This window comes from Nematolebias whitei, chromosome 11 (genome assembly GCF_014905685.2).
Source record: "Nematolebias whitei isolate Nwh7 chromosome 11, NemWhi1, whole genome shotgun sequence".
In the NCBI taxonomy this organism is placed as follows: domain Eukaryota; kingdom Metazoa; phylum Chordata; class Actinopteri; order Cyprinodontiformes; family Rivulidae; genus Nematolebias; species Nematolebias whitei.
This window is the reverse complement of record NC_056508.1, coordinates 37,690,985-37,702,845: the sequence shown is the minus strand read 5'-3', so window position 1 is coordinate 37,702,845 and position 11,861 is coordinate 37,690,985. Positions and strand designations below refer to the sequence as shown.

The following is an 11,861-nucleotide window of genomic DNA, read 5'->3' as shown; positions in this document are numbered from 1 at the left end:
TATATATATATATATATATATATATATATATATATATATATATATATGTATATGTGTGTGTATGTAAAGAGAACAGGCCATTCTTTCTATAGATTTATGAGATTATCCAGTATTGGAAAGACTCAAAGTGCAATGTTTGTATGTCTGATCGGTGCTCCACTTGATTCAACTCTTGCTCAAGTTGTCAGCAAGAGCTGAATTTGACTTCTCCACTAAATGAAGACAAATAAAGCTTGTTATTATGTTTGCATTACATAGAGGCTCCAGGTTGATACAGTTTTTAAAGAGCAGATGTTTTGGAACAAAACCAACTCAAATCTTGCTGATTTTATGAAAGGTTGTTTTTATTAATGTATTGTAACACAATGTATATTATTAACACAACGTTCATAACACAAAGTAAAGACTGTGTTTTATTTTTGCATATATTTTATTTATCTTGTCTATAGTATATTTTAGGAGTAATTTATAATTATTGACACGCGAATAAAAAGGAACTTTTTACAAAATAGCCCTTATGAGTTGTGTTGCTGTGACACTTTCTAACAGGAAACTGGTTTACAGGTTTTTCCAGCACTGTTAAATTGTTTCTGTGGTCATTTGCATAGAATAAAATGTGTAAGATGTCTTGATGCAAAAACTTAGAAATGCAAAAATATTTTGAATGTTCAAATTCAGATTTTTCTTTTTGGACAAAAAAGTAATACTTTGCAAAATGCTTGCTGTCTTTAATTATTTTTAGCAGATGCATTTAGGAAAACAATCCTTTTAATTCCATCTTAAATTTATCTTCCAGATGTTTTGTTTAATTCCATCTGATCATAAAACCCTCAGTTAGGGAACAAATTGAAAACATTAGGGTGAAATTAGGAGGCACCAAACTGAAGGTTATAACAGAAAAATAACTTGTAATTTTGTGTGCGTGACATACATACAATTGTTTGTGACCTCATATTGATGTTGTCATCGTGTAGTCTGTGCCTTATCATGCTATTGAATGTGTATATTATCATTTTTGTTCAATTGTTTGAAATTTGAGGGAAAAATTACAAGGTTTTTGAGCCACTGCAAGACTGACAAGTGGATAAATTTGGCTATTTTTCTTTTTTTTTTTCTTTGAGATGTCAATGAAAATGGAAATTTACTTATTTAACTATCTATGATGTGGAAAAGAACTAGACATGAGCTATTTGAAACCGTCAAGTCTGGTGTGTTTTTAAGGGTTGGATAATTTCAGACTTTTTGTGTCAGGGAAGAAACTTTAAAGGTACTCATTGCAAGCTTTGAAATCCAACTTTTAAGAAGTCATCCTGAAATGGATCAAATGTTGCAGTTTGAAATAATCTACTCCTGTAATATTCCAGATATAATGATTTGCAATTCTGAAATGTGGGTATGTATTCAATGTAAGCAAAGCACTTGGCTGAATACACACCTCGTGGAAGCTTATCTGCATACTTTACTCAATAAATCTGAGCATAAATTAAATACCAGCACATCAAAGTTATTGGACTTCCCCATCTCAAAAGTTTCTTTCATTGATGACCAATTATAAGACACTTCAGTTGTTTTTAAAAGTAAACAAACATGGGTGGTATTTGGTAGCCATTCACAAATTTTGCTTGCAAATTCTTAATTTAATGAACAATCAAAATGAACAAAAAAATGTGCAGAATTTGTTTCTCACATCAGGATTTTTTTACGTTTTAATTACATTGCAATAATAAAAACTGTGTCATTTGGATGAATGAAAATGCTTTTTTTTATTGCTTTTGGAAAAGCTGAAAAAAATATATCACTGTTTTATTATTACTGATGGAACACTGCTTAAAACAGTTTTTTTATCAGTACTGGTCCTAATTTCTCTAAAAATCTACATGAAAATTGTTTTAAATCCATTTTAGATGCATCGCAAACCTTGATGATGAGACCTCCATTGCTCTTTCCATTAAGACAATAAATAGAAGCTACACTTTCTTTTAAAATATTGGAACAGTTCAAAATAATGCTGAATCTAATGTTTGTGCACACACAAACTTTATCATGTTTTTCTGGGGGTTTGTTGAAGCAGTGCGGAGGTTTACGTTGAATCTTAACATTCCTGAGTCTTCCTTGTAAAGCTCTGTTTGTTTTAATGGGTTACATACTGAAGGACACTATTTTGAATCAATTCAATGCTTATATCCATCTATAATGTGACATATGCTGTTTGTCATACCTCTGAAAGCAGTGGACTCTGAACTATAATTTAACTCAAAATCAGGTATTTAAAAAAATCATCTTGTACAGATTTCATTATTGCATTGTGCTGTAATCCCTTCACAGGTCGACTGGACAGTTTGCATCAAGTGACACATTGTATATAGGAAAAACATGTAATAATGAAACCACTTTTAAATTTCTTTATGTGAAAATATTTATTGCTAATTTGTTCATAATGTCCATACTCTTCTTTCAGAATAAACCACATGACTGTTTAACTGTTCTGGTGGATGTTTATTATTTCCCATTATTATGTTAATTACTCAAGCTACATTTATGTTTATATTTATATAATTCTAATATATATATATTTTTTGTTATTATTTTTTATTTTTATTTTAATATAAATATAATTTTATATTTATATAATTCTTCACAAATAAGAAAACTTTTCTGATGTTTTCTGTTGCTATGAATACAGAAAATAATTCCTGTCAAGCAGCAAGACCTTTTTTTCTTACTTTGACAACTTTATGAGTTTGTACAATGACTTGGTAACTCAGAAAATTTTACAGTTATTGATCAAAAAGTAGATGAAGCAGTAGCTGAGAGTCTTCCATAGTACATAATCTGATCACGGCATTTCACAATATGTCTTGTTTGTGCAAAATGGTCATTTCAGTGTTTGACTAAAATGAATATGACTTTGTGGTATGGTATGGTATGGTATTGTATGGTATTGTATGGTATGGTATGGTATTGTATGGTATGGTATGGTATGGTAAGGTATGGTATGGTATGGTATGGTATGGTATGGTAAGGTATGGTATGGTAAATGGTACTTTCATTTCTCAATAAAAAATAGTTGTAGTCAAAAACACTGACTTTAAAAACTTGTGGTCAGTAAGAGATTTTCCTAGAAATACTAGGCTTTTATTGATTAGTGCAACTAAACTAAAAATAGTTTTGGGGCTTTATAAAAGATAAGTGTTTACCAAAGTTTTTATTATTACGATTATTATTGGATACTCACAATACTTTTGGGGTTTAATTTTTGAATGTCACAGGTCATAGTTGGTACAAATGGGTTTAGAAAGGTGCTTTTTTATACAGTAAGGTGGGGTTGAGTATCGTTTCAATTAAACATCTCAACATCTAGTTTCTGGTTGGTGTTTGTGGCCAAAATAAAGACAAATACTAGAAAAAAAAAGAAAATCAGCTTCCAGTTTGGTTAGTAAGTACCTCAAAATAACCACTAGATGACAGCATCGACTCATGAAACTAACTAAAGACAGTTTAGTTTCTGTGAATGTAATTTCTATGAATGTGCATAAAGGAATAAGTGCCCAGGGAATCAAGGCATGAATGAACTGCGTTTTTCACTGCAAACTGGTTTTGAGCAAAAAGCTTGAGAACATACATAAAATAAAATAAAAATAGTTTTGGGGCTTTATTTTTCTTCAACATTTGAACTTAGTGCAAGTTTTTCTTTTTAATATATTTATATATTATCATACGAAAATTTGATATGTTTAATTTAATTAGTTTTTGATTAAGTTGGTATATATCTATGGCTTTATTGTAAGGTAATCTTCAGACAGCTACCATCACTGCAAGTGTGTTTTGTTATCTTTCACATCAATTTAAGCAAGTCTTCATTATATATCTGAAAACAACTAAACATGTGGGAAGGTTTGTGTTTAGTGGAAAAAACTTTGGAAAGACGAGTGTATTAAAAGAAAAATCTAAGTTAAACGAAGCAAAACCCACGAGGGTAGCCTTTTCACACTATTACATGTCTTTTTTTTTTCCTGTTTGTTCCATTTACTGTTTTCCACTTCCTTTCACTCTGAAAATATAGGGTAGCAGCTTTGACACACTTCTGAAATCACATTAATAGCAATTCCCAAATGGTAACACTTCTGGGAAAGCCAAGACCTGATTCCACACTCTGAATGAGCATCTTAATGTCATTTTCAGTTAAGTATGTACTGTGTCTTGTTCTCGTGAGTCCCCAGAGGGAGATTTGCAGAAAAATGCACTCTCATGGGCAATGCAGTGATACAGTGTAAACAAGGTTATTATTCATGACAGAAAGTCTCACAAGCTTCAAGATCTGCAACAACCATCTTCCAGCATGCAAGCCATCAGAATATGAAACGTCGCACTAATGAGGTTTGTTTTGAGTGTCATCCTTTAAACTGCCTATATTGCCTCTGGCAATATAATCCATTTATGACAAAATAATATATTTTTCTTTAAAACAGCCTAGATTCTGTTCAAATATATTTAGGCAAAGAAATGATTTGTTATGTTTGTTTTCCCAGCAGGGGGAGCTCAGAGGTCTGGTTTTCCCCAGCGTTAGTTAAAAACAAAGGCCTAAGCCAATCAGAAACCAGCTCAAGGAATTAAATAAGGGCTCTTTGTGGCCATGGCAACAGCTTTACCTCAGTGACAGAGAGAAGGTAAGAAATAAAAAGAGAAGAGGTGGTGGGACTTTGCAAACTTCCCAGAGTAGTTCACTAAATCTCTGCTCCTAGTGCTCTTCTACTGAAACTATCGAATTCACTCAGAGTAAGCCAAAGCAGATGTAGAGTGAGACAAGAGTAATTCAGCAATAAAGCTGCTTATTGGATAAAATATGGAGAGGAATCTACACAGATAAGATGACATTTTGACATATATATTACGGGGATAATGGCTACTGCTGTCTAATCTGAACTGACCGATGACTATAATGTAAATATGAAAAAAAAAAGTAATAATTTAGTAAGAAATGCAGCTACATTGTCATTCAAAAAATGATTTTCCCTCTAAGCTACACTTTTTATTTTTGGCTTTTGGATAGGTTATGGAGCACTTTACGAATAAATGCATTTTCATGCATGTTAAACTCGCACGCTGTATTTATTGGAGCTCGTTTTATTTTTTAACAAACCAATATAATATTTCTTTAGATTTATGCCAAGATCTCAAGGCCATCCTTGTGGGTGTGACTCTCATCAGCGTGTCCCGCCTCTACTTTAACAGCCGGTATTCAATTGGATATATATTTTATAATACTTTACACCCATTGGTCAAAATTTCTGTCAATCTATGTCAAACGGTTTGCGTTCATCGAGTAGCCCCGCCTCCTCACGCTTTCTGAAGGCAGCGGTATTCCTGTGGATTACTTCGTGGTGGAGGAGCCCAAACCTGCCTTAGGTAATTTAGAAGAGTTTTTACGCCGTTAACAGTTTTACGGATGTACTGACGTTTTTTAAAGTTTGTATTTTTCGGCGGTACTCGCGGTTATTCCTACGGAGGTGTGGCGCGACGGGGTTGTCGAGGCGAACCCAGGCTTTGTCACCTCCAGTAACTGACGTGCGTCTCGCTAAGCGAGCAGAGTTTCTTGGCAGTTGGTCAGCGGTTTAAACTGCTCACAGCTAGCCAGCTCTTTCCTTACTGCCACCGTTAAGTCCCACCCTCACCAAGTGCGTGGACGTTGGAGCTGCAGCGGCGAAGTCGAGCTTTTTTTTTTTTTTTTTCCCTCCCCCCTGAACTTAGCCAGCATCCTCGTACACCTGGCTGGCAGCGAAAAATAGCCAGCCGTTGGTCAGTGAAGTTGGGTGACGGCTAACGGAAAACTGCTGGCTTAACGTTCAACGACTGTGTTTTCGTTAAAGGGATACAAACGCTCCACTGGCAGGGAGACGCTGGCTAAAAAGAAGAGGCGAAATAAGAACGAACGAGGAAGACACCGACAAGGAGGCGACTGGCTAGTTTAGCCGGGGAGACACGTAAGTGACTCACAGTTGGTTTTTCAAGAAAGTGGTTCGTTCGACCGTTAACATTTCCGATTCAACTCGCAACGGTTATCCCCGCGGCTCTCGGTTTTTGTGTGACAACACGTAAAGCCTGTGCGCCATACCACAGTACAAGCTAACGACCAGTCGATGGTGGCTCACTAGCTAGCATGATGGCTAACTGAGCTGATGGAGGAAACGCTTCAGTTGCAGCACGTTAGCTGCAACCGTTTTTAAACGGTTACTTGTCAACGAGTTTGGTCAAGTTGGAGTTGTAGTCTGTACAGTAACCTTAACCGGTTATTAGCCGTTATTAGCTTGACTATATGTCTGCTAGCTAGTTTCTCTCAGCCAAGTTGACAAGCCACTTTTTCTGACGATCCAAAGCGTTATTTAACTGAAACAACAGTTGTGTGTTTAGTTTTTTTCAATTATTTATTATTATTAAAAACTTGTATCTATCAGGTCAGCTGTGAGAACTCTGAGTTCCTCAGTCCGAGATAAAGTTGTCTCTCTCAGGGACATGTACACTTCATGCACGTTATTACACTGATTTTTTTTAAAGGCCTGTTTTTGCTAAAAGTTTAATCATTATTGCCCGCCGCCCAAGGCGAAAGGGGATAATGATTACATGTTGGACTGTGTGTGTGTTCCATTTGTCTTGGTTAGCAGAATATCTCACGAACTACTGGACAGAGTTTAATGAAACATTAAAAAAAAGTAAAAACAAGATGTACATCTACAAGTGAAAACATTTTTGATTCAGCCCCATTTAAGATGGCCCCCCACAGCTCATCCACCTTAGCTGACACAAAAATGTTTATAAGTTAGTCAAACTTAGATATTGAGGTAAAGTTTCATGTGGTAGTAGCTGATAGTCATCTTCAAAATGTATTACGAGTGCTAACGTTTCTTGCTTGGTCTTTGCACTTATTATTTACAAGCTCTGACAAAAATGGTGACATCTTGGTCCCTTCTCATTATAAGTCGATGCACATCTGGTTTGACATGCTGACCTGTAGTGGGCATTTATGGTCACGCATTGTATTGAAATAACTAGTCAGTTCTGTTTAAATCAGAAGTTGTTCAACACTGTATACATCAGTGCTCAAACACAAGAATAATCAGCACTTATGTTCAAATACTAATGAGTTTTGTTTTTCCTCTCCATTTTTCTTAAGGTGTATAAAGGTTACCAACAAGCCGCACACAGCCATGAGTTTTCAGATACCAGTGGGATTGACAGAATTGCTCCAGGGCTACACTGTGGAGGTGCTGCGACAAAGGCCGTCAGATCTGGTGGATTTTGCAGTACAGTATTTCACCCGTTTGCGAGACTCCAGAAGTCAAGATGGGTCCAGCACGGATGTCAAGCCAGGAAAGGGAGTGATGTTTGACGGGGAGCCGATGCAAACAGAATCTAACGGAGAAGATGATGAAGATGACGATTCTGACTTTGAACGTGAGTTGATGTTTTAAGATTTTTAGCTATTGTGTGGGTAAAACTGGGACAGAACGTGTGTGTGTTAAGTTTTCAAGTAGGAGATAAGTTTTGAGGTGTAAAGCCTTAGTACAAACTGACATTATTTTTTAGAAGCAGATTACTCTATACAGATTTTTATACCAAGTCTCTTGTCTTTTGTTTTCCATTGTCGTGTTTTGCAGCACTTGGATTGTACATTGTATTTTTGTTCCAAGTTGAACTATCAAGTTTTAAAACTTTTTAAAAATCAACATTAACAGACATTGTAAAGAACATTTTTCTGTGCGAAAATTTCACTTAAAAGAAAGCAGTGAATACTTGTCAAGAGCTGAGTGTTTTAATATAATTTGCAAAGTTTGTTTAATTCAAAGACATTGAAAGAGACATTGAAACTGTCCTCTCAAACCCCAGCCGGTTGAAGCAGATTGGCTCTAGTCTTGAGCCTGGTTTTGCTGGAGGTTTCTTCTTGTTAAAAGGGAGTTTTTCCTTTCCACTGTTGCCTTTGAGCTTGATCAGGATGGGAGACTGCGAGGGAGTGCATTCATTGCAATCTGCTGACTTCTTTAGATAGAGCAATTTTACTGATTTTTTTTCTTTTATTTTTTAATTCACGTGAATGTTTTTGCCCTGAGACGACTTCTGTTGGGACGTGATGCTTATAAATATGCTGAATTGAATTGAAAAGGGTGACCTACCAGTAGTTATATTCACATTTAATAATTTATTTAAAAACATTGATATTTAGTTGTAACTGTCAAAAGGCAGCTGTGCTTTATGTCTAAAAGTATGCAAGGGTCTGTGATGGATATGTTGTACTCTGTGTATGTGCACTGTATGTATTCACAGAATATCTTGTTACCAAAATGTCACTCAACTAAAAGTGTAATGGAAGCATCCTCACAGCAGGTTGTATTTGAACAGCTATGCATCCTCTGGGCTTCAAATCATCTGCGTGCTAAATGTGAAGACTGGTTTAATGTGACCCTAAATTTGTCACAGTGTGTTACTCCTTGTATCACTGATGCCATGTTTCTTGCACATCATTCCCCTGTGTTTGACACACTGGCGGAAGATGTAAGCTGCTTCATAGCTCAGCTCCTGTCTGTTCTGCTAAGAACAGTATGACCTAGATCATTTCAGTTTTCTTAAACCGTAAATGGCAAAGTTAGTAATTTTACTTTTTTTTTTTTTGCTGGAAGAAGTATTACATTTTTGTAGGTTTTTCTAAAATTTAATGATGTGATGGTTTAAAATATTAGTGAAGCATTTTTTTAAGGGTGCACCGATTGCAGTTTTCTGGCCAATCACTGATTTATAAAAAGTCTGACCTGCCGACTCCGATTTTGGCCGATACGATTTTGTTTTATAAGTGACACTGTCAGGCGTTATAAGTTCACAATGCACCTTCAATTTTCTAATCTTATTTAATTGAAAAACATACCCTTGAACAATATCCTAGAAACAATACAAACTTGTTTTAACTGGCCATGAGGTAGTGCTCTGAAATATCAATGACGTTCATAAAATTGTTGTTAAAACAAAAAAAAATCGGCAAAATCGATTTCTCATGCAAGTATCAGCCGATTTCCCAAAATTAAGGAAATCGAGGCACCCCTAGCATTTTTGTAATGTGAACGCTTATGTGCACAGTCAAAATGCTACAAATTGTATTAATTTCTACAAAATTCTGTTTTGTCAAATCATTGTTAAAATCCAAAGTAGTGGAGGAAAGCTGAGACTAGCTGTTTTCAGAATTATATAAAGACATGGTAATTTGTGTTTTTGTCTTTAGAAATTGTTTATCAGCAATGTTCAATACAAGCAATACTTTTTTTTAATGTTTCAAACATATTACCAAATGGAAAGGAAAAAACAAAACTTGTATGTCTTCTAGTTATGGTGTTCAGAGCACTATTTTGTCTTTTTTTGTTGTTGCAAATTTAACATTTAGTTTGACAGTATCATGTCTCACATAAAAGTTTAGTGTCTGCTGCATGCAATGTTGGAAAGACCTGCAGATTGGTACAAGATGGCTATTGGCAAAAGAATGATTCTGTTCTCACACAAGTTGCGTTTGGCTGTTGTCAGACAGCTGTGACCTCAGCTGAGGAACCCCTGTGTATTTCAGTGCACGTGTTCCCATATGCAAAAGTTTCATTCATCAGCTGTCTGTTAGTGTAGTGAATGTCTGCACTTGTGAAAGCCTGTGTCAAAGTACCTGTGTTGTGCTTTTATGTCACACCAGTTCAAATTCCAGCTTGATGACTGCGTGCAGATGGAGTACCTTTGTACATTCTGGTTAACAGTCATTTGCGTATTTCCACACTAAGGGAAGGCAATAAAAATTAGCAATGGTGCAGTTATTCAGGGAGAAGCTTTCGCCCACGTGCTGGAGGTTGCACACATGACTTTCATGACATTACTGTAAATTATCCAAACCATCTTGTGTACACTGCCCCCAGGGCACAGTTGGTTCTGATGGGAACAACACAGGCTTGTATATTGGAATAAATCATGTGCTTTTGCCAGACCACTGTTCTAGCCTACAAGTGGAAGTCCTTTGTAGAAGACAAAAGAAAGTTTTATATTTTAAACTTTAAAAAAGTTAATGTAAAAAGCAAAGGCTGTTCTTAGTGTTTTAGTAAGTGACAGATATTTGTACTGCTCATAATAATTTAGTTCTTTCCAACTTTAAACAGATAACTGATAAACTTCTATTCACATGATGTGATGCTTTATGATAGCAGAAAGCCAAGCATACAAGTCCTACAGAATTATCAAGCAGGGGTGCAGTCGGCCAGCCGATTTCCTTAATTTTGGGAAATTCAATTCAAAAATACTTTATTAATCCCAAAGGGAAATTATTTGTTGTTGTAACTCGTTATCCTCATTTCATTAAGAGATGTTATAGATACTGATGGCTGTAGGCAGGAAGGATCTCTTGTAAAGGTCCATCCCACAGTGGATCCTAAGAAACTGTCTGCAGATGCTGTCTGATCCGTCCACCCAGACTCGGCTGGCCTCTCCGTTCCCCCGGGCTGTAGGACCGCCTGAATGCTGGGCAGAACTCCTCTCAGAGTGATGGCCACTCCTCCCAGCAGTCTGATGGGATCAATCGGCCGATACTTGCATGAGAAAGCGATTTTACCAATTTTACCGATTTTTATTTTTATTTATTTTTTTAGTTTTTTTTTTTTTTAGTTTTAACAACAATTGTCTGAACTTCATTTATATTTCAGATCACTACCTCATGGCCAGTTAAAACAAGTTTGTATTGTTTCTAGGATATTGTTCAAGGGTATATTTTTCAATAAAATAATATTGGAAAATTGAAGGTGCATTGTGACCTTATAACACCTGACAGTGTTGTTTATAAAACAAAATCGGTATCGGACAAAATCGGAATCGGCAGGTCAGACTTTTTTATAAATCGCTGATCGGCCAGAAAACTGATTGGTGCACCCCTACTATGAAGTCTTTTGTTTTGTAATGACATAAATGGCTACTTTTCAGTTGAGGTTCTAAGATAAATGTCATCACAAAATTTTAAGTTATTTGCAAGCTTTAAAGAAAACTCTTTAACTTGATATGTAAATTGTATAGGTATTTACATGTGTTTTACACATAGAAAATAAATGTAGGTCAGTGATGTGAGATTCTTGAAAACTTAAATGTGATGCACTCTTATAGGTTTGAATAGTATATTCCTTAACTTCACTCAAGTGATGTGTTTCTGCCTTTTGTTATGCACTAACTTTTTTTTAATGAGCCATTGTCACATTTTGAATGTAGACCTGAGTAAGAAATATGCTGTTGCAAAAATGTTTTTGTTAAAACAGAATGAGACCACTTTTTGTAGGAGACAAGTTTGAATGCACCTGTAAATTACATTAAATTTGTTGTTAAACAATCCAAACACCTATATTTATATGCACATAAGCAAAATCTCTTGATTACTTTTTTTTTTTTTTTTGAGGCTGCTTCCAGTCATGATGATTCACCAGTGTGCTCATAACCTTTACATTGCACTGCAGGAAGTCAGTATTTATGCGAATGCTGGCTCAATGCCTAATATGCAAATGAACTAGATCGCTAGTTTTCTATGGTTAGTACAGTTTCTGCCTTAAACCATAATGTTGTTTTTTTTTTCACTTTGTTACAGCAGTGTCACCTCACAAGCCTAAGCTGCTTCACAAAAAAGTGATATAGTATGTGACAATGCTGCTAATATGAAAATTAACTTATCTCTGAGTTAAAGTAACTTACAGGAGATGTGATATGCCTCTTGGTCACAAGCTGACAATTTTTTCAGATGTAAATGAATTTAACCCAAAATGAAATATTTGTAACAACCACAACAAACAAGAAACTGTGGCTTTATTCTGCAACTG

General features: G+C 35.5%; 1 protein-coding gene across 2 annotated transcripts in view; it reads left to right on the top strand.

The window, feature by feature from the left end:
• Positions 1-5,318: 5,318 nt before the first annotated feature.
• Positions 5,319-11,861, top strand: part of prkar2aa (protein kinase, cAMP-dependent, regulatory, type II, alpha A) — a 44,170-nt gene continuing 37,627 nt past the window's right edge. Inside the window, exons 1-3 of one of the 2 annotated variants that reach the window (XM_037684971.1) lie at positions 5,319-5,406; positions 5,868-5,981; positions 7,169-7,449. In XM_037684971.1, the coding sequence (XP_037540899.1) occupies positions 7,203-7,449 (247 nt within the window). In that variant the 5' untranslated portion in view covers positions 5,319-5,406; positions 5,868-5,981; positions 7,169-7,202. Of the gene's footprint in view, positions 5,407-5,589; positions 5,982-7,168; positions 7,450-11,861 lie in introns of those variants that run through there. The other variant, XM_037684970.1, reaches the window with a different exon arrangement.